Source organism: Gymnogyps californianus, chromosome 1 (assembly GCF_018139145.2).
Source record: "Gymnogyps californianus isolate 813 chromosome 1, ASM1813914v2, whole genome shotgun sequence".
NCBI lineage: Eukaryota > Metazoa > Chordata > Aves > Accipitriformes > Cathartidae > Gymnogyps > Gymnogyps californianus.
The window spans coordinates 159,934,394-159,961,202 of record NC_059471.1 but is presented as its reverse complement, the minus strand read 5'-3'; the positions used below and the strand labels follow the sequence as shown (position 1 = coordinate 159,961,202).

The 26,809-nt window shown below is 42.9% G+C and overlaps 1 protein-coding gene across 1 annotated transcript; it reads right to left on the bottom strand.

The window, feature by feature from the left end:
* Positions 1 to 263: 263 nt before the first annotated feature.
* ISX (intestine specific homeobox) lies at positions 264 to 26,809 on the bottom strand. The gene is made up of 5 exons (XM_050900058.1): positions 26,638 to 26,809; positions 18,633 to 18,875; positions 5,891 to 6,042; positions 1,181 to 1,297; positions 264 to 500 (listed from the first exon to the last, which is right to left on the bottom strand). The coding sequence occupies exons 1-5, from the start codon at positions 26,807 to 26,809 to the stop codon at positions 264 to 266; spliced, it is 921 nt and encodes a 306-aa protein (XP_050756015.1).

The window sequence follows — 26,809 nt, the reverse complement described above, 5'->3', positions numbered from 1 at the left end:
GCTCTCAGTTGAGCGGCTGAGTTTCTACAGAGCATGCTGCTCCTCAGGCAGATGGGGAGTTCTTTCCTGGTCCATGGTGGCTCTCGCCCACGTTCGCTAGGCTGTGGCGACTCGTGGTGGCACTCCTGCAGCAAGCCGACCCTGCACCACAGGCCACCCATCGTCCCGGCAGGCTTGTTCAAGGAGAGGAACCGCACGCCCCCAAAATGGTCATGGGTGAGAAAAGCATGCCCCCAAAGTCCCCCACTCCCCCAGATCCTCCTCTATGTGGAGCTGGCGCAGATACTGCTCCTTTCCAACTTGTGGGGTAGCGGCGTGCCATAAGGGGGGAGGACATTGAAGAACAAGTACGGTTTTGGGAAGGGCAGCAGCTCCAAGCGGTGGGGGATGAAGGAGAGCGTGCTGGGCAGCCAGGCAGTTGTCAGCTGCCCTTGCAGCGGTGAGTAGTATCCCACGGCAGGGATGGTAGCAGCGAGCTTTCTTGGCATCAAGCTAGGAGCCTTTCAAGAATAAAAATGCAGTCTCAGGTGAATCAATACAGACTTTTAGTTAGATACAATTTACGATCAACCTTATTTGTCTCCCTGGTGCTCAGTAATTAAGAATAAAAGTTTAGAAGAATAGACCCCCCTAAAACCCAGTGGTGTGCTGTCACCCAGGGAGCAAGGCAAAATACCCTTTGTTCTAGCCATGGAAAAACTCCTGACAGGGAAACAGCCTGTGTGCCAGCCTAGATAATATTAACTGTCCTGGACTTGGCAAGGACATAGGTCAAGGGCAAAAAGCGCTGGTCAGCCTAACAAGGCTGGACGTTGTAAAGAGATACTGTCTATAAAGAAACGTGGCTTTGTGGCTGCAAATGTCATATTTCTTTCTGTTCAGAAAATTTGTGATGGTAAAGATATTTTGAATCAAAGTATGATTTACAGGGAAGTGATTTAGAAGTAAAATGGGGAAGGATCATCGTGCAGGAGACACCTCATGGCCTATTTACAAAACAGGTTTAATTTCATGAAGAAATGTGTTATTTGACCATATTTGCTGGGATTTCTCTTCATCATATTGCCATTTTTGTCTTTCCCAGTCCTCCTTCTCTGGGATATTCCCATGTGAAGAGGCGACCTGGTGAAGGATAGCTATCTCTCCCTCAGTGGCTTTATACATAGCCTCCGATACTCACTGTGATATCTGACTTGGGAGCAGGAATGAAATCAACTTCTGTCAGATGCTGAAGGCCACCAAAGTTGCCAAATTTTTCATGTTTCCTCCACTTTGCTCGCTGGTTCTGGAACCAGATCTGGATACAGGCAAGAAAGAAAAGGCACAGAAATGAACAGGAGATGAAGGAGGAACTGCTCACATCCAACTACTTTCCCTACTCTCTAAGTGAGCATCAGAAAACATTGACCTCCAGCTCAGCAGAACCAGGGGCTGAATCTAAAGGAAAACATTGGGTTCGACATAGCACCTTTCACACTTTGCATACCATGTGGGATATCTGGGCTATCATGACAGCCTCTTTTCTCTTGCAGCTCACAGAAGAGCTAGGATCTCCCTGTTCAAGGAAAGACAATGTCACAGGGTGCAGGAGGTCTTCCAGGGCTCTCCTGGGAAAGCAGATCCTTTCATGGTCAAAGCTTTGCAGCAGTCAAGGCACATGGCATTCTGTTTTCCCTAGGAGGTGTGATTTGTTGCATAACAGGGCTCTTTCACCCTGTTCCCAAGTGAATAAACTGGGAAAAGACCTACCTAGATGTTTTGCTGGGCTGCAATAAAAATGTGTCACCAGTGGAGTTGTAGTAACAGAGTTCTTCCTATATTTAGCTGGTAACATTTTGAAATTCACATAAGGGACCTAAGCAAAAGACCCAAGGGGATGAAACCTTCTAAATCACTCAGCAGTCTGAGTATGTTTTCTGCCATCTCTTTTGCACTGGAAAACAGACAACTAGTTTTCTCAGGGGAGTTTCTTTCATCTATCAGCTGATTTGACCAGTCTGGCTTCTGGCTGAGGCACACAAGTATTTATTGTGCAGCCACAGTAGTGCATCTTGCTGCATTACTGTGAAAAGTTGAATCCCCCTTCCGTTGTAGTTTCTAGCTGGCTTACGAACTTGCTGTTCGAATGTAAGCAAGTGGTTCACATGAACGCAAGGTGTTAGTGATCGAAACGGGATGTTACTGGATGTAAATATGCATGTATTTTAAACCAAATAATGAGCAGCTCAGTTATTTCTGCATCTCTTGCCCAGGAAGTAATGGGAATGTCAGGAGCCCTCTACTATATTGTTGATAGTTAGCAGTATCTGAGGTTACTGAAAGGACAGTTTTGTTTATCTGGGTTTGCATTTGTTTGAGAACTGCTTAGTCTGTATGAACTGCTCCATTCCCTTTCTACCATGCAGGCATTATATGGTGAAACAACACCATAAAAATTACTCTTCTTTAACACCGACAAAGTGATTGAGGGCAGAGGGGGGACTGAAACAAAAATTCAACCTCTGAAGTGCTCCTTCCAAAGTCTGCACATGGGATAAAGTCCTCACTTCAGGGATATTTTTTTTTTAATAAAGGCAAAGATGTGTTCACAGAGCAAACTGCTCTTTTTTGCCCAAACAGCTCTCCAACACCTTTACCCCTAAAAAGATTTCTCAATGCCCACCCTGAATTTCTTTCATTGGGATTTAAACCTATTTCTCCATACTCTGTCTACCACAGATACCAAGCTACTGATATAATTTATTCTCTTCACGCTACTAACTTTCATTTTTCCAGTGTTCCTGAGCTATGGCACTGAGACAGAGCATAATATTCCCATGTGTGTTCACAGAAGTCACACCAGTGCTAAAGCCAGCAACAAGTGCCTCCTTAATCCTGCCTGAGATTTCACAAAAGACTCGTTTGCCCTCTCAGTTATCAGCAGGTTGTCCAAGGAAACAAGGACTAAAACAGAGTGCAGAGGGAGGGTGGTGTGCCCCATGTTGTAGGAATGGCCTCCATTTGTTGCTCTGTAAGATTGTCCATTTGTAGTTCTCTTGCAGACACATGACCAATGATCCAGAGCTTGCTGTACTAAAGCGTCAGCCTTTTCATTATTTTCCAGTCTCCTAATCTTCTTACCATTTCATAGCACTATCATGAAAGATTTTACTGATTATGTAGTTCAAATTCACCTTTGTGTCAGTAAATGGTTCTTATGCGGGACCACCTTTGAAATGTCCTCATTTGCAATCAGACACCTGTTGCAGACCTAGCGTTTTGTCTACTAGCACATGCCATTTGATCTGCTCTGTTTTCTTAATCCAAGCAGGGTGTAGGACCAAGGCAAGGTCCTTACAGTGACATGCCATCAATGTTATTACCTTTATCAACCAAATACATAGAATCATAGAATCATAGAACCACAGAACCATAGACTGGTTTGGGCTGGAAGGGACCTTTTAAAGATTATCTAGTCCAACCCCTGTGCTTTGGGCAGGGACATCTTTCACTAGATCAGGTTGCTCAAAACCCTGTCCAGCCTGACTTTGAACACTTCCAATGATGGGACATCCACAACTTCCCTGTGCAACCTGTGCCAGTGTCTTGCCACCCTCATCATAAAGAATTTCTTCCTTATATCCAATCTAAATCTACCCTCTTTCAGTTTAAAACTGTCACCAATAATCTCATCGTAAAAAGATGTTTGACATCTATTTTCCATAAAACAGTGTTGATAAGCATTATATATATTACCCTTTCTTTAATTCTTCATTAACAGAGACTCATATTGACTTTATCACTGTTTTGCCAAAAATCAATGTTTGGCTGACAGGCCAGTCATTATCTGGTTGTCCTGTTTACTCTTTAAATACTGACACAACATTAGATTCCTTCAAGGCCCCTGGAATGTCTCTTGTGCTCCAGGACTGATTAAATATCAACACTGATGACCCAAAGTGCTTCTCAAGCAGTTTTTTAAGAACTACTGGAGGTAAGTCACCTAGATGTCTGGATTTAAAAATATCTGTCTGTAGCAGCTGCTGTTCAACATATTGTCCTTATGGAAAGTGTTTCATCATCATTGTGTTATACTACCACCTTACCCGACATATTTCCAAGGATAGAGCGGAAATTATGACTGAACATCTTTGCCATTTCTGCATTATCCTTGACAGTCCCACTGTTTCTATAAAGTAACAGATCAATATAATTGTTCACTTTTTTTTTTAATTCTTAATGGACTTTTATTGAATTTCTGATGATCCTTAGTTCTTCTGACGAAAGCTTTGGCCTGTATCCCTCTGCTTTGCTTATTCATTTTTTATAATTTCTTGTTTCTAATGTTTACTTATCCAGCATTCTTCGTTTTGTGTTGCATGTAGGCATGTACACATGCAGGGATATAATTCTATGTATCCACTTAAACTGTTTCACAGCAATCATACCTTTGTTTCTTGATTGGAGGACACAAGCTTTTACACAGTTATGAAATGTTTTACCTGGTTACCCAATGGTTGCTCACTTTTTTTTTCCCAGTTAAATTATCTCTCTGAGGTGATTTGACTTATACTGCTTTTAGCTTTGTCAAACTATTATTTCAAAGTACCAAGAGCATATACGAATTCTCTGCACTCTTGTTTTGTTTATGTGTGACAAATGCAATCAATCAATCAAAATTGTAACAACTTGTAACTTGTACGTAAGTTACCACTAATTTTTAGTTCTGTGGCCGGTTTTCCCTTTATCAGCCAAGATGAGGTCAAACGCAGAATTTCCTGTGTCATGTGTAACACTGTCTGAATTGGGAATTTGCCATCTGCAATTCATACACGAGGGGCTTTTTATTTCCTTTGTGTACATCTCAGGTTGATGTTTCCCGTGATAACTCTGTTTTATTTTCCCCGCTACAGATTATAAATAATTTTTCAAACAGAAGGTTGTCCTGTTCTTTCATGTGATTTGCTGTTCTGTTGGGAACACTGACTAGTAGCCCAGCTTGTGCTTTATACCATTGGAAATGCATTGTGGGTGCACTGATATTGCTAATGGGCATATTACTGCTATGCTGCTCCCATTCTCCCTGTCACCTAACTATGAAGCAATATCATCATGGTTAGTCGATAGTCCCAGGCATGTCATAGTCAATAAACTGCTCTGTGTTGAACTTTGATTGTTAGAGTGGGATATGTGCATAGAACTACACTGATGACTCCAGCATTATGGCAAGTATGGAAACTGCCTCGTGCAAAAATCATCACAACAGTGCCTGGTAAACAACACCAAATTCCAATACACAGTGGTATGTATATTTTAATGTAGCAGATTTCATATGCAGTAAACATTTGGGGTCAATTTTGAGCTCAGTCAGCAAGACTACATTACAGCTGGGGGGAACTGGATTAGTTTCCGTGCACTGAAATTACAGCCAGGGCATTTATAGCCTGTGATATCAAAATACAGAACAGTAAGAAAGCATTTTCATTTGGGCAGTTATTTTCACTTTTTTTGAGACCCTGTAGAAGATGGATGTGGGTGACAGTTTGTACTAGATGAACATTAGTCTATAAAAGGTTGATAAATGATTAATAAATATTTTCATAAATGGCTGCTCTGTCGCTACAGAGTTCAACAGGTTGCTCATAACCATCTGTAACTCCTATTTGCTATGCATTTAGTATGCTTAGTGCTCCTGTTAACCCTTTGATTAATCCCATTTGGTTAGTCCCAGCTCGGTGACAAATACTTTTTCCCCTATTTGTAAAAGGAGAACAGTGATACTGACCCCTCTGTAAGGTGACAGAGAGGCCACATATTTCATTAGTGTTGTTACCCAGGCATAAACTATTAAGAATGTACTCTGAATAAAGAATTGGTGCAGTAAGCATAGCCTTTTGGAGACACAATGTACCTGAACTCTGGCTTCTGGGAGGTTTATCTTTGCTGCCAGTTGATTGCGAATATGGACATCCGGGTAGTGAGTCACTTGGAAAATCTTCTCCAGTTCCTGGAGCTGCTCAGCTGTGAACGTTGTCCGGATTCTCCGTTTCCCTTTCCTCTCAACTGTGCAAACAAGGAAAGGTGTATCACATTTTGTAGGAAAAGGCCACAGGGCCACAAGAAGATTCAGAGATCCAGCAATTTCTGTAAATTGCTATGCAGCTGGGATGGCACCTCCAACACCTTCTAGAGATGTACTTACCATAGGTGACTGTCTCCTGACCCAGCAGTGAATATGAATGAACTCCTTTATCATTCAAGGAGTGAGTCAAAAGTGCCCATTTGCAGTGCTAATTCCATGGATCCACTGCATGTCAACAGCTACAAAACCCTGTGTATTTTAACCACACTAGCCCTGCAATGGGTTTGTTGTCAAAGTCCTTTAGCATTGGACCAACCGTTGATCCCTTTTTTTCCTGTCACATGCACACATCTGTTGCTAATTTATAATCCCTTATTAACTATTTGTGAAGAAATCCTTAATGTAAACAGCATGAAAGAGTAGATACTCCATTTTGTCTTGGTGATGTTCTCGTGCCTGTAACGAATCACCATCTTTCTTTCAGCTCATAAATTTTCCAGCCCTATCCTTTCCTGTCATACTGGTCTTACTAAGCTTTCCTCAAGCTCTGAGGTATTATTTTATTCTATTATTCACTCTATCGATTTTGATGAATTTTCTCCTCCTGTATGCCAGCAAGATCAAAGAGTACCCAGAATGCGTGAACACTCTGGAGGGAAGTCAACCATTCCAGACTGACTGACCGCTGCTCTCTTCCCATACCATTCCTTCAGCAGTATTTAGGGATAGCCAGCAGTTTCACTGCAGTGTGACGGTGGCATTAGAAATGTTACCTTACAAGGAAAAGTCATGGTATTCTCCTGACTGCACCGTTGTGGTGTGGGGGCTTTCTAAACAAGCTTAACTTTAAGAACTACAAGGCCTTAAAACCCATGGAGCAGCATATGGGGAACTTTGGGTGCCGTGAATTCCTAAGGGGACTCTTAGACTGCTCCATTCCTTCACCTGCTGTGGTGTGACCACACTAAGGACTTCCCTCAGCACTCCTACACTGTTTTGAAAATGCCCTCCTCCACCAAGGTATTTTATTTAGATCATGAACTCTGTATGCCACTTGGTGTAAGTTAGAATAAGGTCTAGGTTGCTCTGAAATGATGCTGAAGGGGTGATGTCTTGCAAGGAGGAGGAGAAAGGAGCAGCAGAAGTGAGCTCTAAGGCAGCTGATCTGCAGAATGTGGAGTTCAGCCTCATCCCAAGGCTGGAATCCTCTCTGATGCACAAATAGAGTATCTTCCAGCTGACATTGAACGACCAGCGCAAAAAGCCATGCCCTAAGCGTTGTGAGTCACAGGGTTTTTTCTACTGAGCTTGGAAAACTGCAGCCTGATAGGAGCATAAAAATTCTAATATCACTGGTGACTATGATGAGCTTGCTACTCAATGACCTGAAGTAATTGGCAATGACACCATGTTGCTCAAGAAAATGACCTTTTTGAACAACTGCTTTTGGTCTTCCATGGTCTGATGACAACTACCAATTCATATTATGTAACTATACACTTCCTAATGGGAACAATTAACCAGAGAAGGTTAGCTTAGTCCCTCAAAGAGAGTTTGTACTTTTTTTTCCCCTTTTGTTCCACCATTAGCATAAACTTTTCCTTTTGGGGGCTAAAGCAGTGAAAAAGGTAACTAAACGCCTTGACCAATATAAATTGGGCTCTGTGCCAACCAGAAAATGACATTTTTCATTCTGTAATCAAAACTTTATTATGACTCTGTTGACACAGAAAATAAGGAATAAAAAATTCTATCCATACACTTGGTAGGAAGATGCCTAGGACATGATAGCTGGGGACCAGTAAGTGAATATATTCCATTGTGAATATATTCATCTTTTCTAAACCCTTTGGGTACTTTGAAAGGAAACCAGTCATGCAAGAATAACTGAGGAGTGTCATTTATCATAAACACTGTCAATACTCCCATATCTCAGAAACAGCCTAATAAAGCTGATGTCCAACACAGTTAAATCCATATCATTAAACTTTTCACCGGCCTATCAAAGTACTACTCATTAGACTGCAGTGCTGGCTTCAGCCCCAGGAGAAAAATGTTATTTACATTGAATCTTGCTGGCACTATTGGGGCAGAGATCTGAAATGAGAAATATTTTTGTGCATTTATGCTGAAGATAACAATGGGCACCCTCTTCTAAGAAGCCCTGATTACAAAGTTGCATCTACATGAACTTTCCCAAAAGATGCCTGTAAGGGGGATTTATTGCTATGTGGAATAAAAGAGAAATATCAGTGCTGAGAATATGAATCTCAGGACACTATGTCCCCTGTAGATATGATAGAGCTAACAGTTCATAATGGTGTCTCTTGTCTGGAAGATTTTCACCTCACACTTCTTTCTGGGGGCTGGCCTCCATATCCTTCTGGGAGATACTGCAGACAGGTAAGATTGAGTACCAAGTACCAAGCTCCTATTTTGTCAAGCACATCATGTTCTGTCATACAGTAATGAATCTCTCTGCTGTATTTGTATCATTACAATATATGGTATTTATATTTCTCTAGCACAGGGCAAATCATGTAGCAGATCCTGACAAGTGAAGTTTGCCCTGACCTTGTCATGGTCTCAGAAATTTGAGGCCTCCCTGAGATGTCCTGTACATCTCCCTGAACAATGAGCTGAGCTCCTGCCTCTGTCCAGGGTAGAAGACTGGCTCCACAAACATGGGAGAAGCTGCAGTCTACCTGCAGCTTTTCCAGAGTGGAGCAAGAGATCCAAGCTCAAACTGTGACCACCTCCTTTTTCCTGTGGTCCCAACTGTACATAAACATCTGGCATGCTGGCAGGGTTCTTATCCTGCCAGGTTTTGTATGCCCAGGCAGTCTATGTACCTTCTAGCAATCAGAAAGCCTTCAGGAGAAAGAGGACAAAACTGCCTACCTCCTGGAAGATTTCTGAATCAGCAAAAAAACCCCCAATGTACTTTTTAAAAAAAAGTATTGGATTAATGAACTGAAATATAATTTCATGACTGTGCAAAGCAAGAAAGAAACTGTCTACATTTTAAAACCTAAGATGTCACATCGAATAATAATAAAAAAAAGGTGTATTTTAGTATTCCGTCAGAATACAGCTAATAATGATTTAGTGCAGTATAAACACTTCTGTCTCATACATTAACCGGACTCTGCAGAATTGGGATGACTGAACTGGACCATGATGGGATTGAAGTGAATACCAAAGACCAGCTGGATCAGACCTCATCGCAGCAGGCACCATACAAACAGCAATCATTAGTTCTTGCCTGTAAGCACATATGATGACAGCTATCATCTCCTCTTCGTAATGGAAAATCAAAGCTAAGGCAAGACTTTTAGTGCCCAAACCAGAGACTACTACCTGAGCTAGAAAGGAATGGTTTACATTATAAGACCATGCTAGCTGTAGGACTTCTCTGTAAAGAGTACGTTGATACATACCAGAGACAGAGATGGTAAAGTGGATATCTGTCCTTGGCTACCAGCTTAAGAAGTTGTGGGTACTGGCAGGACACTTGGTACAGAGTTCATTGGATTAATCAACCTAGATGATAGACTCAAGAAATCAGCTGTTACAAGCAATGCAATACCATCTCTACAGGGCTGAGGTGTGGAACAAACTCAGTAGTGAAGATCATGAGTCTAGAAGGAGCTGCAAAGTCTACCCTACAAAGAATATACGAGAATGAGAAGACAAAGGCTGTGTGCAGCTGGTGTATGTTTGGGAAGAAACTTTTAGTTGAGCTGAGACATCTTATGGCACCTGAGAGCTGGATCCCTTGCCTTGAACCACACAGTATTTTAAACTGTGCTGGAGATGGGATGGGGAATGGATCTGCCAGATGATAATCTCTTACTGGATTCTGTCCCACTGGCAGCTAAGAAGTGTCCAGGACTAGAGAGCATGGCTTCAGAGAGAATAGGCTTGTGAGTTTCTGGTGTCTCATATCAGCTTCTTTGGTACAAAAATGACCCAGATAACTTGGGGATGGGCAAAAGAAACTCCCTATCAGTTCACTCTTACATCCTCCACATTTTTGCTTCTTGAAAGGTGAACTGTTTTACAGATGAGACACTTACGTAAGGGAAGGGCCTACACAGTGCTCAGAAGTGTCAGTCCTACTGAAACCAGATTTTTCAAAGCTGAAACTCATCAGATTAAACAAAATACAATAACATGAGGTCAGCTATGGGCCAGTAGAGACTGAAGGACAGGCTTTGATTTCAACTGGAAATGAAATTAAATTGCTAACAAAATAGACTTCTGTGAACTAATCAAGGCTTTTGCCAGTAAGAAATCTAGAAGAGTGCATTTTTTTCTGTAAGTAATCAGTCATTCTATTTTTTTTTAAAACTATATAAAAAATACAAAATATCTGGAACTCTATGTTAACATTTTCTCTTGCAAGACGAAACTTTCTCTGACTGTAGCTTTGATACTTCCCTTTGCCTTGGGACCTTAGCTTAGAGATCCCATAGCAAACAACAGCATTCAGAATTACAGTCTAATAAAGAATGTGGGCGGAGGATATAAGACTAGAAAGTGTTGGAAGTGTAACATTGGCTTTACAAACGTGGCTCTAGAGTCTCTGGGGAAATAAGACTCTGTCTGAGTTTCCTGAGCTATTTTCTATGTAAAAGCTGGGGATATTCAAGTGTGCTTTTCTGCTCTGGGAAAGTCATTTGCAGGTTAGCTGACTGCTGAAACCAAGCCTGAAAATACCAGGCAGCTAAATATGTCAGCATTTGCAGATGCTTAGAGATACAGCTGTCTATACATTGCCTTACTGTTGACATTGGAAGGGCCAGATTCTCCACACTGATGAAGCAGTATAGCTCCTTTAAATTCAGTAACAGGCTCCATTTGTCCTCTGTAGATCTGGTTTTATTACTAGGTCAGACTTGGAGCAAGTTGAAACATTTGAACTTTGTAGAAATAGAGGTTCTTCTTGAAGGTGCTCAGTGAAAGGATGAGATCAATGGGTACAAGTTGCAGCAAGGAAAATTCTGATTACATAATAGGAAAAAATGTTTTCACCATGAAGGTAGTCTGACGTGGGCCTGGAGAGGTTGAAAAGTCTCAGTGCTTGGAGATACTCTAAACTTGACTGGACAAAGGCCTAAGCAACCTGATTTAGACTGGCCCTGCTTAGAGTTGGGGTTGGACAAGATGGTCTCCAGAGGTCCCCCCCAACTTATTTCATTATGGGATCTCTGGCCTCCAAGTATACACATGGACTGAAGCCCCCCCATCATTCCTTTCCTAAAGAGTAAGGGAATTTAAGGCTTTAGTACTATGCACAGCTCAAGGAGTCTGATTTGCAATTGCTTATTTACACAGTTTTAGCTTAGTGTATTACGGCTTACTTCCACTATCCAGTATAACACAGTTACAAGATATTAGAGGTATGAGCAAATCAATACTGAAAACTATTGCTTGTACCTGAGTTTGCTAAGTAAAAGATGTGCAGCTGCAGCAATGCCATACTTGGGCAAATTCATTCTGGGCTATAGTCTGTAGTAGGCAAATAGCCTATGGTACACCTTGCACTGCTGTTTCTCAGCTGCCCTGCATACCTGAACCGGCTAGATAAATGCTGCCTCAGGGAGATCTCTGCAATTGCATCTCCCTTTTGCACTTAGCCCATTGGCAGGCTAAGACTGGATCAAGCCTACTTGGTCTCATTAGAAGGGTGCATACACTGGAGGGATAAGGAACTAAAAACCCAAGAGAAGGGCTGGAAGTCAGTGCTGGCACATATTTGCTTTGGAGTATGTAATCTAGGTGATGAAAACTGGTGGGATCAGTTTATCTTGCTGCAATCCTCTTTGTCGTTCCTGGACAGACACCCTCTCACAGTATGCGATAACCAGATCCAAAGATTTTGCTGCTTCTTTGACAAGAAGAGAGAAAGCAGTTACATAAGCAAGCAAGTGGCTTTAGCTACATATCCTCAGAAATATATTTTTCTCTGTGTAACAAAGTTGACTGCATTATTTGTTTCTCAGAAAGAAACTCAGGAGCGTTGAAAAAGAGCCTCATTATGTCTGGTTAAGTTCTGTTTTTCCCTTTTAGCCTCTTTAAAAGAAGTTCCTCTCTCTCTTCTTTTTAATTCAACCAATTACAGATATGTGGGTCTCACAGCTGGTTCCTTCTCATGGCTTTTCTGAACATTGTTCTCTTGTGGTGACATTCTGCTTGTGGCAGCCAAGCCCATAGCAAAAAAACCAATTGCAACTCTATCAAAGAGTTATTATAGAGTGCTGATGGCATCAGGAGAAAATGTGTTTGTCTGTGTACAGAGATGTGCCCATGGCAGTCCCTCTGCTAGTTAAAGAGGTGGCTCACGGCTTTCAAAAGAGCTTGCGCTGCAATATTTAGGTGGGAGTATGGCAGTGTGGCTAATCTTTATTAAAGTGTTTTTTCAGCCTTTGTTAAGAAGGACTGGCATAGCCAGCGAGACTGATCCTAATTGGGTAGGTACAACGTGCTCCGGATAGAGCCTCCCGCTAGCAAAACGCAGCATTTAGCATCCAGCTGCTGGCCGTTCAGGCATTGCCAAAGTTAAGACAGAGCAGCACGACTTGAACTTTTAAAGGCTTGAGTTCCTCCCTTCAGTCCACAACTCCTTGACAGAGAGTTGCTTCCACCCTGGTGCAGAGTACAGTACCTAATCACCTGACAGCAAGGCTGAAATGCAGAGAGGTACAGACTTCAGGCAGCATGAGCAGGAATGATGAAAATACCAGGCTAGAAGCCTGTTTAAGCAGGCTGTATGGCGGTGGCCAGGGGAGTTTCTTAGTCTGCTTGTCAGAGGAGTTGGCAAGGAGTAGATGGTATGTATGAAACCATTCATGTGGACAGTTCGTTGTGGAGGATGGTGCTCACCATCAACCTGAGCCCCTGGTGAATTTAACCCTTCCCATCTGCCAGCAAAATGATGATGGTGTTTACAAATGCTGCTGCCCTGAAATGGTGTTATGTGTAACTCTGGCACAGCCAGTGGTCAGCGAAATATCTGGAGGAAGAAGCATGCAGGCCATGGTTTGAGGGACCCCAACTGACAGGGGTGTGTGTTAGTTTCTGTCACCTGATATCAGTTCTGTACCTAGGCTAAATGGCCTGCACCTTCATGAACTCCTTCAGGTCAAAGTGGATTTGAGGTAGGTATATGTGTAGTTGCCCCATTCAGCTAAATCTCAAGCTTGAAATGTACTTTCTGTGAATATTCAGCCATTGTCAAACTTAACCTTAAAAGCAGTGGCCAGCCTAATCCAAAAACAGTTCTTACCAAGGAAAACAGGTTCCCCACCACTCTCCCCACACTCTCTGGTCAACCACCTTTGTCAGAAATCAGCCATTTGCCCATGGAGAAAGCTGAGCTTCTTGCAGGTTGCACAGACAGCCTGTTTTCTACTTTATTCCTGCTCTTTGTGGTTATTTGTACCTGCAAACCTTTAGAAATCAATCAGGCATGCTTGTTTACATCCCTCCTTCAGAGTCTGTGCTCCTTCCAAGAAAGCATATTTCCATCATTATTTTGGTATATAGTCTCTGCTGTCTCCCATTTCAGCATAAAGCACTTGCTAATACAGTAGGTAAAAGGCCTGTCCTCAATTTCAAAGAACAGTAATTAAAAGTACCAAATCCTGGGGATGTAATGAAAAGTTCTCAGACAATTTAGGAGAAGCAATAAGTACTTGTAAGACCTTTGAAATAAACTTATATCAAGATGTGCCATCAACTTTACAATTGGTCACATTACACAGATTTGACAAGCAGGAACAAATTAACCTCTTGGTCCTGTGTAATGTACCCTTTGGATCCAAAATTCCTAGGAAAGAAGGAGCTGCTTGAGGAAAGCATTGAATGCTAACATTTGCTTTAACTAAAAAAATGCCAAAAACATGAAGAAACAATACAAACAGAATTTATGATAGTCCCCCAACTGCTGACAGCTTTGCTTTCTTCAGTGCCTACTTGTATCAGTGAGACTTCTATGTGAACAGATTCTGAAGGGTGGGAGTAAAGGATTCAGGTTTCATGCCTTTCATTTAATATCCAGGGTGTGATTATAAACAGTCAGTCTTCAAAGAGGGAGAAAAACAAAGTACCAGCCTTCAACAATGCCTCAGGTAAACCCACCAAAACAAGGTCAATGGTCTGCTGCATTTCTAAATGTATATAGGAATACTGCACTTCAGAGACACAGGGCTGCAGGAACTATTCATGCTGATAAACAGAAGACTGGTAAGACAGCTAATGGCAGCCAAATTATATATTTAGGCATTTATTTTTTCCTCCTGCTTTTCCTTTTCATTTAGAATTGCTTCCTTTTGTTCTGCAGCGCAATGGGATGCTTGTGCCCTTTCTCGCAGTCCCATTGGCGCATTCTGGGCAGCCGATATTTATCTGGGATTGTGATTATACAGTGCTTCATTGTCTCTTGGGTGTTTTATAAATGCATTAAGATAAGTCAGCATATTGGGGAAAAGACTGTTCTGTGAGAGATAAACCATGCTGTTTCACAGGGGTACATGGATTTGACCATATTGTCCACAAATGAACAGTACAAATGAATTTATGGCTTCAGAGAAAACATAAACACTAAGCTAAAGATGCCTGCAACTGGCATCAGTACAGAGGGGACATGACTTGTACTGGAAGCTCTCCAGAACTGAGATCATCCCTGTATTTCCTGTTGTCTTTATGATAATTGCCACCAGAATTTGTCAATATGCTTTGGGATCAAAGATGCTATCATAATAATAAAACAATTAGATTAATAAAAAGATCCCTGAGCTCTCAGTCAGCGATGTGCTGCGGACTTCTGCTATGGAAATATTTGGGTGATGTTGACTCATTATGGCAGCCTCCTCTACAGTGAATAATGAAGACATGAGCTGCAGGAAATAGCATAATCTAGTTTTTCTCATGGCCTGAAATCCCCAGTTTCTGGTGGAATTAGAAGCCAACTCCATTTATTGAAGCCTGATCTACCTTGTACTTGAATTATTGCCCAGAGAAGAAATCCCACAAGACCGGGCATCTTCCAGTGTCTTAAGGTGATGCTGCTATCTGGCTTCTCCAAGGCACTGACTGCTCCCTCGCTGGAGCAGAGGACTGGAACCATTAGCCATGTGCAATGCTGGGCACACTCATCCACTGCCTTTGGATGTAAATAGTTACGGCGCACACACACACACACAAATGTATACAATCAGACCCAGCACGTGTAAAAGACATTGCAAAAGAATTGCCCATGAGGATCCAAACTAGGCTGGGATCTTGTATGTGGCAGTCTCCAGCAGGAGCTGCCATAGGTCAGGCAGGCAGGGGGACATGTAATTCTCTCAGGCTCTAGTGCTCGGCTGTCCTGAACTGGTTAAGTCCCAAGGGTGTCACAGAGAGCACAGAGAAGGAATTAAAAGGAAAGTAGGAGCTCAGTATTTAACTTGGGCATTTATATGGCATGTTGCTGTGATGCTGACCGACAGCCACAAGAGCTTGCCCTGCTTGTTCTTAAGTTTTGAAGACCCTGGCAGCGATGGTGGTTGCACATAGCAGAATGGCAGCAATTAATCATTTCACAGAGAGCTAGCCCAAGCAGAGTCTGTACCCACAGCTCCAAAGTAAGGCCTCTCTCAGAATGCTCTCCTTCTAAAATGCATTTTATCAGTGCTGCTTCCCAAGAACCAGGTTTTCTGAAAAAGTTCTGCTGAGCTTTTCGTGCAGAAGGCCGCAGGTGAAAGCACCCAACATTCAGAACAAAGGCTTCCAAATTCAAATGGGGGCTTAGCAAAACTAAATGCCACTGTCAGCATGTCTCTAGCATATGAGGGCTTTTCTCTTTTTTTGCTTACAACGCAGCCTCCAAGTTCAAAGTGCAAGAGGCATTGCTTCCTGTAAATTGTTTGTGATAAGGGCATAAATCTATTTAGTTTAAATGACAGTGCATTTCTAAACCGCCTAGTCGCAGAAGCCATTTCGTGGGAAAAGCAAATTTTTAGGCACACTACAGTGTTACAGGGTTTCCTGGAAATATGCTCCAAATTCACACTCAGGGTCACAGTCAGGATGCTCCTGCTATCTCAGATCACCTGCCCATGAAGGTCATATTGTCATAGCCTCCTCATCATCTTTCTCCTCCTATGCAAAAAAGCACCAGACAAACCCCAGCCTTCCCACCTGCAAGGTGATTGTATAGCACGCTTGATTTCTTCCGCTCCTTGACAACTATACAGATGTATATGCTTAGTCAGAGCCTAGTGCTCTTCCTCACAAATTATGCAGGTGTTTTATATAGATAGAGGCGGGCTGTGAGAAAGAGGTGAGGGAATGCCCAGCCAAGGACTTCTGATATCTTTCACATCAGAAAGCTCTCCTGCTGCAGAGGTTGGTGCCATTCCCCTGGGCCCTTGTAGGCATCCTTGGTGTGGGTGTGAGGGAAGTCCTGGGAACACCTCCATGGCATATGCTATGGGCTTTTAGCACTGCCCGGTTGCCTTGTTAGAGGACCCATAACCGGCCTATAGCTACTACAGCAAAAGTCTGTCTGAAGCACTGCAGAGTTGATAGGCATGGAAACAGAATTTAATTTGCTATCAGCTCGAGCTGCAAGGATTACAGACTGCTTCCAGGGATGCTGCAGTCTACCTCTCCTGCAGGCACTGTTGCTGACCTCGTCTGGGAAAGGTGACTCCAGCCACAGCCAGAGGCAGGAGAAAAAGAGCCTCCAGCTCTTACCCCCCTAAAGTAAAGTGGAAGACGGAGGCTGAAGCTTATGATGCTGGAAAGGATTTTAAACCCAGGCCTCCAGCTCTCTGCTAAGAATGACACAGTGTGAACTGTTTCTGAAACATCATTGTTTGTGCACCGCGGGGAAAATGCCAATCCAGTGTTTTAGGATCCTCCCCCCTCCTTCAGTCAGCTTCTATCACAGGCTCAGCAACTGCGGGAACCAGTAGCCTAGAAAATGGCAGATCATTAAACCTCTGCTTGGTTTCAAAACCCCACTGCCACCAGGGAACAGAGGGATTTTGTTTAAAATGCCTTTAAAACATGAGTTGTCATTGAAAGGGCCTGCCTAGCTTGGCTCAGTTTTGTGCAGATAATTACATGCTTTCCTCCCCTGCTTTGCTGATGAGGCTGGTACCGACCACTGTGCTGGTCAATGAGGCTAAGTGCTGAGTTGGGACAGCCGCCTCCCTCCTCTGTCACCCTGGGAAAGCCACCTCCCAGATCCAGTGTGATCCTTGTGGCTGGGGACTCCCCCCCCGCATGAAATGTACTCCTTTTTAGCAGTCACAGGCAACTCCGAGTGTCGGATACATATAGCCCTGGCTCTTCTGCAAGGAGGCAACGTGATTTTGCCCTGCTGCCATCAGCTGCGTGCAGCTTACAGGGCAGAGGTAAGCTAAAATATGCAGTTATCTTACAAGGTTTCTCTCTGCATCAAGACAGATGACGTCTCATGCAGGAGGGGGAGGTGACAGCAGCTTGTCACAAGACTCATGTATACCATAGCAGCAGCAGCAGGAATAAGGCTTTTCTTTCAAATGTATTTCACAGAAAGAAATGTTTCCTCTGCCAACTTGCAGAGTATGGGCCGAGGAAGATGTGTGGATCTCAGTGAAGCCAGCTGAGTAACCCTGCATCTGCGGTCACACAAGCCTATTAGGAGTCTTCAAACGACTTAATTGAAATTGCTTTTTTTTTTCTTTCAGAAAGGAGTTAATAATAACAAACTATGCAGGAAACACCTTACTGCTGCTACTGAGAAACTGTTTTCTGGTGTGTAGTATGATAGTCTGTATTAACCTTTCCTAAAACTCAAAGAACTTAAAGCAGTTTTTGTCACATGCTACTAATAAATTGCAGTATGTCTGTTAGGAACTTGTCTTGTTCAGGTACCCTGCATCCTGCTTAGCTTAAAGTCGCTGTGCAACATATTGGCAAAGTATATTTGTATCGTCCTTTGCTTTGGCTAAGAGATAGACTGCTGTTTACAAGTGCTCACAACTAACGAAATTAGCAGACCTACCAACATGGCCAGGCTTGAAAATTGTGCCTGACGCATCCTGCATGCCAGACCTCTTGCACATCAACAGTTTGCCTGTGCGCATGCTGATGACCTCTTCATCACCTGTACGGTGGGTCCAAGGTGTACAGAACACATCGAGCTGATTCAGCATGTTCAGCAGCCTTGCTCCCTGCGTTGTGCAACGCCCATTTACCAGGAAACGGGCGTTGCACAACCCAGGGAGCAAGGCTGCCGAACATGGTAACTCCGTAGATTGCCACCCCAAGGAGGAGGGCAATAAACACCCAAAACAGTCCCTATTACTAAAATTGGTAGGGTTGGCAGGCCTGAGCTAGATCTTTAGCTCAAAGGGTGGGTCTCCATGTTTTTGATGGCGAGACTGAAGAACCATCCCTGTGACTCAGCCAGGAGCTTAGCAGTAGAAATATTTGTGATGTCTGTTGCTAGGTATTGCCATGTACGTAATTGTAAGATAACAGCTGTGTTTTTGGGTACTCTGGAAGAAAGTTTGGATATAGAGGCACTCACCATGAAGTGGATGGTCCACTGGGAAATCGCATAGCTGATCTTCCTCTTCCTCGTGTTTTCTTTTGCCTTCCAGGTGTTCACATCCTGTGCCCTCACCCAGGAGGGAAGCTGGGCTGTCAGTAGTTCTCCTGCAGTGAGCTGCCTGCACTTTCTTTGCCCTGGCCATGGGTGTAGCACACGTGGCAGGGAGAAGCATTTTGGCTGAAGGTAAGTCACAGTCTAACCGACTCCTGCTGCTGGGATCTGTGAAGGACACAGCACAAGACGGCTTTGAATAAAGCAACTGTCATTCAGCGCACCTTCCAGTTTGTGTGAAAAAAAGAAGCATGGGTGTGGTTTAGATACTTTGCCATTCAAACCTGATCATATTTAAAACGGCCTTAATCCTTCTGTGCTGTGCATCAATGCCAAGATGACTCCACGTTGCAGGAGCATGATCCTGGTGAATTTAACCCCAAAATCTAGCCTGTTCTCTGCTTCCTTCCACCTTAAAACTTTGAATGGTCCTTGTGGGAGATTTTCAAAAAAGGACTGTAGAAGTAAGGAGACACAACCAAATGATCAAGAAAGCTCAGCTTCCCTGTCATTATTCAAATAGGTGGCTGCCTTTTCTGAAGAACTCAGAAGTACAGTAGATGTGGAGCTGCTCTAAAAATCTGTCAGCAAGATCACCGTGGAATTTGCTGGATGCCAAATGCTTTTAAAAATCTGGTCCTTTCTTAAATGTCCCTGTAGGTACATCTACCCTATAGGAAGATGGGCCAGAGAATAGGCTAAAGGTCAGTGTCTTCCTCAATTCAGGTCCATTTGTCCTTTCTTCGACATCTGGGCTGCCTGCTGCTCAGATTTAGGCATTGGATAATTCTAAAGGCAGCCTTTGCCCAGTCTGTCAACATTTCCCATCTGCCTTTGTGACAGGTGACACTGATGATATCTAGGAAGGTACTGACAGCCAACTCATCTTCATGAAATCACCTGCACGCTCTTGTTGACAGGACAAACATAAGAGAAGTGCGTATTGGCCCATTTTCATGAAGTGCAGCCATAAGGTTAGCTTAGATTTGAGCATGGGCGTTATAAACAATCTCAGTGGGAGCTGAAGGTAACCTCAGCAGCAACCAGTGGTGACATATGCTAGGACACCTGACCCTGAATGGTGATGAAATTCGTCACAGAAGCCACGAGCTTTCTTCTGCCACGGTGTTGCCTTAGTACACCATCATCTCTGCCTGTAGCAGAGGCACTGCAAAGATCTTTCAGATTAGTTTTCTGCCCTCATGAATGTAGTATGAGTCCTTACGCTTCCTTATAAAGGTAAGCGGACCTTGCAAAGCCATGCACTGAATTATAATGTGCTGGGAAGCCTCGTGGTTCAAGGCAGTGGGCTGTCTGGCTGTTAGCATCCCAAGAGAGGTATACCAAATACTCCCATTCTCTTACCCACTCTTTTCTACATTAAAGCCTCACCATAAGCCCCAATTCTGAGTGCTTTATGTGCTGCCTTTGGTAGATGCAATCAAGGCTCAGGCTTGACTCTCCAGAGACAAGATAACTGGGTGTGTGCTGCTTTGATGGCAAACCTAGAATTTGATCTAGTTTTCCTCCGTGCCTGGATTTCTTTGCTTGGAAAGGCAGAGTAAGAGACAACACATAAGGATAATGGACCCATTGGGGAATTTAGGTTCCATGGTTAGCATGACCCTGAAGTAAATGTGACAGCACAGGTTTGTCTTCTATTACCACCAAAGAACATTAAAATCTTAATGCAATAATGGACTGCACTCCTGAGCAGTCACCCACATCTAGGCTCTGGGGTTTGCAGCACCTGTGGCTATTCCCCTCTCCCCTCTCATATCTAAATAGCAGCAGGTGTGAACCCCGGCAGGTTGTACTGGAAGAAACTCCATTTTTTAACATATATTTTACTTCTGGTGCAGTATCTAGCATTGGCAAAGCATCTAATTTTTTAGACTTGTCAGAGTTTTATTTTCTGAACAAATAACAAGTTCTATTTGTAACCAGCCTTGGAGCAATGGTAATTATAACATCTGGAGACAAAGTGCCCAATTCTGCCCTCAGTAAAAGCCCACACAATAGGAATTTTACAGAGGGCTGACACTAATATGAAGAAAATGCAGTTACAAGAGCTCTGGAAATTAGCCAAAGCCTCATGTCAATAAAGGATGATTGTTCTAATGTTATCTTTTCAAATTACCACCAATCTTTGGGTAAACTTCTAAACACAATTGCATGTGTCCAGCCATGCTGACCTTAAAAATGTGGTATGAGGTCCACCTCTGTGTTTGAGGTATATTGTGCAAAATAGGACTCATTTAATTCCTTTAGGATCAACTAGGTTTGAGTTTTCTGGTGAGAAAACAGGTGAGGTTTTGAACAATATTTGCGGGACAAAGGAGAAGGATAGACCTGAGAGCGGTCACTAGCATGGAGCTGGGGTTAAATGATTTGCTCAAGAACTCAGAGGATATCTGTGTCGGCATAGGTTCTTAGCCCAGGATTTCTATCTCAATCCCCCATCCCTAAATTAAGGACTAGTTGCACTCCCTTGCTAGATGGGATGCTGCAAAAATTAATATGTTAAGAACTGATGGTGCTTATATCCTACAGTAATGAAGAACATAAGGGTACCTGAGCAAGGTGCTTTTATGGGCAGTGATTAAAGTTTTCTAAGAATGGCACTGGCATTTTCTAAATTATAGAAGACTTTTCACATGTCTTCATTCTTCATACACAACTTTCCTCCCCAGAATTTTTCTCTGAGGTGCTCACATACCCCAGTGATGAGCACAACTTATGTATGAGTGTGGACAGAATAATTATAGGCTGAAGAAGAGAAAACAGGGAGGGAATGGAAGACTGTCCTAGGCAGATGGGAAAATACCCATGTCTCTGTGAACTGGCGAAAAGAAGTGGGAGGATCTGTTGTCTGAGATCAAAGAACCAAGTTAGAGTGACATGAATCTTAAAGAGAGGCTGGAAAAATCAAGGAAGTTTTCTGGAGGATAAGATTGAAGGTAGGTGATACTGAGTTTAAAGCACATATCTGAGAGTTAGGAGCCCCAAGGTATAGTCCTGTTTACATTGCAACCTTCTCTGGTGCTTGTTGTCCTGAACAAGCAAGGAAACTGTCTGAAGTGGTAGCTCTTCAGGCCAGCCAGTATATTTTGGTGCATATTCATGTGACCCCAGCAGGGAGCTCTGAAAAATACCTACAAATTGGCATGGGGTAGAATTTCCTCCAGCAAATGCAGTTTTCTTTTCTTTTTTTTTCAGGGATGGCAATGACATTTCAGCCTGGCACAACATGAGATATTTGTTACTGTCATGCACAGAAATGACTTTGAGTTGTGGCTTAAAACGGTCTTTTTGGCTTGACTTTCAATTGCGTAGGAAAGGATGGGAAATTTCAGGCAAGATAGTAAGATTTCTTTTTGGAAGCAGGAGGTTATTTCAGATGGCCTAAGTTCCATTTAAGCCTTTTTGTGTAATCACTGGAGAGAGACAGACCTGTTGTAGGCATAAGGCTTATGATTTTAGGGTCTTACTAAGGCTGCGAACAGGGAAGAGTCTGTCACTGAGAAGTGCAAGCAGCTTTTTATTGTGCTGGTTTTTTTCTCTTGCTTCTATACCTTTTTTTTTTTAGGTGGATTGTTTTCCCTTGTAATAGGTGGGGTGAATTGGTGATATTGGCCAGGTGGTATCTGTTCAGTTATATTCCTTCAGCTGTTTCCTCTTTTGCAATAAAGCTGGGTGGAGTGTTGCTAAGCGTGAAGTAAACAATCACCATATTGACATTTTGTGTGTTGTATTCCTATTAATTTGCATATCCTTAACATAACAGAGGCATAACAGAGGCAAAATGACAAAACTACTGTATCTGTTACTGCTTTTACTATTAATTTCCCACATGTAACATCCTCATCCCAAGCTCTTCTTGACTTGATAAAGGATCTCATGTTGGTGGAACCTCACTAGCAGAAACTGGGGGAGTAATGAACAGTTATTTCAGATGTACTTTCAAGCACATTGAAATCAAGTTCCCAGGGATTTCGGAAGAAGGATTTCTTCTGTAATAGGCCTGCTAGTCTTCTCTGTTTAAAATGAAAGAGTTGGCACTAGAGAGGAGATCAGCACTTGCTGGGTGTTTATTTGTGTCCGTTGCAAAGGCCATGGTTACCCTTTCTAGGCACTGTGACAAAAAGAAGAGAGGGAAAGCATAGACTGAATACTAAAATGCCTTCTTGTTTACTATTCCTTTTTTAACTTGGTAAGAGTCTTTCAAAAATTCAAAAATTTCAGTAGGCTTCAGAACAACAGCTGCAGTTCCAGGTCATCTAGTAGTTGCGTTTGTACAGTAAACTCACAAATGGCTAATACTGCAACTGGGAAATCACACATTCCTGGGAAGACTGCATACTCCTTATTCCAAGTCCCACTGGAATTACACTCACAAAAACCTGTGAACTTAGGAGTCAGGCCCAGAGACCTTCTCATACTTGATAAATTCCTGCCCCAGCTTTCCATGAGAGGTTGGCACTGTACATCACAACATCTTTTTCGTCCAAGAATCATAGAATAATTTAGTTTAGAAGCAACTTCCAGAAGTCATCTGGTCCAGCACCCCTGGGTTTTCTTGGGAAAGGACTCCAGGGTAAGCTTTGTCTATGATGTCCCTCATTTCTGACATTCTGCATCTTCTGGTCCTCTGGCCCTACCCATCTCCTCAGCTCTTAATGGCTAGATTTAGACTTCAGGAGAAGTGGGATCTTGGTACCTAGACTACTTAGATCAGCAAATGACCTGGATGATAATTTCTGGCCTGGGTATTTACCTTATGGTAGCCACGAGTATGTGTGTGGTGCCAGTTCTTGCTCTCATATGGATCATGTCTTGGCTCAGATATATACCGTATGGGATGTGGGAAATGTTCTTAAAATCCATAATAAGATATAACTCAGCCCTGACCTGTAGTACTTCCTTCTTTGCTGCTGCTGAACTGTTCTGGGAAAGCAGCTGGATTTGTGTCCCATCCTGGAATTTCCAAGTTCCCTAGCTCATTTCAGTTCACTGACCTTGGCCAGAACTGAGCCAAATTAGATATGGCTGACTATTTACACAACTTTTTTAATGCCAGTGTTATATGGCATGGAGTTGAATGACTTTGATGAAATACAGCAATTATCCCAAGATGTACAGCATAGGGTATTGCACTTCTGAAATAAATAAACCTTATCTGCAAAAATCAGCAGTTCTGCTGGGAAAGCAAAGGGTAATAAGCTTAGGTATCTCTTTGGTGTTAGTAAGAAACCAACAGTGAAAAAGCTTCATTTTCATTCTCTTTTTTAAACATCCTTGATCAATTGCAAAAGCAATGTGCAACAATATTTTGGAATATCTTTACAGCTTTCCTGTTTTCCCAGCTCCAGTGACAGTTAAGTGAATCTTCATGTGTACATACTATTTTCATTAGTTAACATTTTACATTGCCTTAAGGATATTAATCCAATCTTGCTTTCTAGCAGGGGAGAGAAGAGTCGCTATATTCTCTTCCTACAGCTACAGTCTCTCTCTGGCTAGGTGATGAAGTGAAGTCAAAGGCAAGGCCTGGCTGTTCTGCCTGCATTGCTTCCAAGGTGAAAAACTGACTGTACTTTCAGGTAGAGCAATTTGGGATGAGACAGTACTGGCAGTGCAGTAATGCAATCCTAGGAACCCACCATGTCCTGCATACAGATTTGTCAGACCTTGTGCTTGGAGCGGCACGCTTAGCCGAGGCACGCAGTGAAACAGGGCTTCAACATATTGATCGTGAAACAGACTTAATATAAAAAGGTCCTGTCTCTGCCACACTTCTCTGTTCCCAGAGAATAGTCTCATGTTGTTAAAACACAGTTCTATGGTCCATGTTACGAACAGCACTGACTTAATTTTCAGTGGTGTTATCTGTCTCACTTTGGATCCAGTGGCACAAAGTGACTGCCATGGGCCCTCTGGAAAGAACTTTCAGCTCACAAAAACTCAGTCCCACAGACCTCACACCAGCATTTCCCCCCCTTCGCAACCTGGCACCTGGGCTGCTTTGGCACATGGGCCCCATTACACTTGCACCAGCATTAGATATGTCCTTGTCCACCCCTACAAACTACCAAGCTCTCACTTGTTTCAGGACTGTATTTAAAACGTGGCCTGGGTCTGCTGTTGTTCAGGTCTGATCTGCACTGGCAGCTTTAGGAAGCCTCTAAATGCTGCAGTCGTCCAACAGTACCAGTGGTGAAACAGCCAAGCAACACTAGCCATGGCCTTCAGCAACCTCGTCTATCTTTGAAGCTGCCCTTTCTTTAGGCAGCAGGCTGGACTTCCAGATGACCTCGAGAGGTCCCATCCAACCTCAGTTATCCTATGGTTCTGTGAAAATTCAGCAGCACGCTGTCCCTCTTCCCCATACACAGGTTTCCGATGAAAGCCGCAGGTACTGGCACAAAGGCAGCGGTTGTGTACTCAGCCCCAGTGCTTGGGGCTCCCATGGCTATGAGATGTGTTGTGGGCTGGCTCTGCCCCATGGTCAGGAAACAAGCTTTGTACAGAGTGAAGTTACCCTGTGTCAGAGGTGAACAAGAAAGTGCAAATCTTGTGCAAAGCATGGCTGAGAGGCAGCGTTAGTGGGACTGGGCTCGAGCCCAACTGCTGACTAACATTACACTAGTGAGTGTGGTGCTCACTTTACTGTAGTTTCCTTCCGATTTAGGTCTTGTTTTCTTTACAGTCCAGGTCAGTATCCAGTTTGGACATAAAAAGAGCTGAAAATATGCGAATAAGCAATGGTTACTTGGACTGCCAGGTTTTTGGAAAAAGACTCTCTCCCTTACTACTGGGTGGTTCATCCAGTGTCCTGGGAAATGGGGTCCTGATCCATGAAAGGATCTCTCTGTGTTACAAAAAATAAAGTGTAGCATTAAGCTTTGTTGAAAGCAGTTGAGTGACAGGTGAGTGAAAATTTTCTGTCAAAACTACAGGTCATTTTTCAGTTAAGTGGATGTGTTTGTATACATAAAACTTCTCCTTTTCATAGAAGATGTAGATTAAAAAGAAGAAGAAATACTAAATCCAGAAAATGTTGGCCATTGGTCTTTGTTTAAGGAAAAAAAGAGAGAATATCTATGGGGGTAAAAGTTCACTCAAGGCCAAAGTAACTAAACTGAGGAAACTGAAGTCAAAAAGGCTAATGCACTTGCTAGTTTGCTAAGATCGAAGTCATGCTAGTTTTCTACTAGCTGGTTTTATTTAGTTAATGAAAGGACCTAGTGTCCATGATGATAAGGAGAAATGATTAAACACAAATGCTTTCTCTTTTCTTGTTCCAGCAATTGACTTCTAACACTCCTTAGCTACCATTACCCTTACAGATAATTTCTCCTGCTTGAGGATGCGTGGTCGGATTTATCAGAAAATGGTACTGATATGAGGTTTGGCTGTAATTCCAGACAACAGTCAGCTCTTGATCTAAGTGAAACTCCAGCAACTTTATTAATTGCAGCAGTTTTAGGCTAGCTTCCTGAGTTTGAATGCCTGTCCTTCCTTATGACAGGTGATTCTTTTTTTTTTTTTTTTTAATAACAAGGGTATAGTTTTTTAAAGGGAAACACCAGGATGTTGTATTTGTTTACAAGCACTTCTCACTGTTACTGATGAGAGCTACCTGCAATAACTGTTCAGGTTGCATACCCACCTCTCCAATGACACTGGGGCTTCATAATGTACGAAATCCCACCAAAGGCTGGCAGCAGAGTCCAGTCTACTGCGAGGTTGAAAGCCAATTATTTTTTAAGATTATTTCTGTACATATAATGAATGATTTGTACCTGATTAGGGAAATCCCAGATTCCTACAAAAGCTCAAGAATAAAAATTCTACATAATCAAACGGTACAGCTTCAGGGGTTAAAAAGAAAGGAGCATTTTCATTAAGTGTTTTCACTGGTACTTACCAAAGGCCAGTGGTGACCCTGCTTTTAGGGCTGGAGGTCTCTCAGTGTAGTTACTTCTGTTCCTGGTTTCACTGCTTACGGCGGTGCTGGCAGAAGGTTTCTTTAAGATTTCCTCAATGGAAAAGGACAGGCTGGGCTTCCCCTGGCCGGCACACACCTGGCGGTCTGTCAT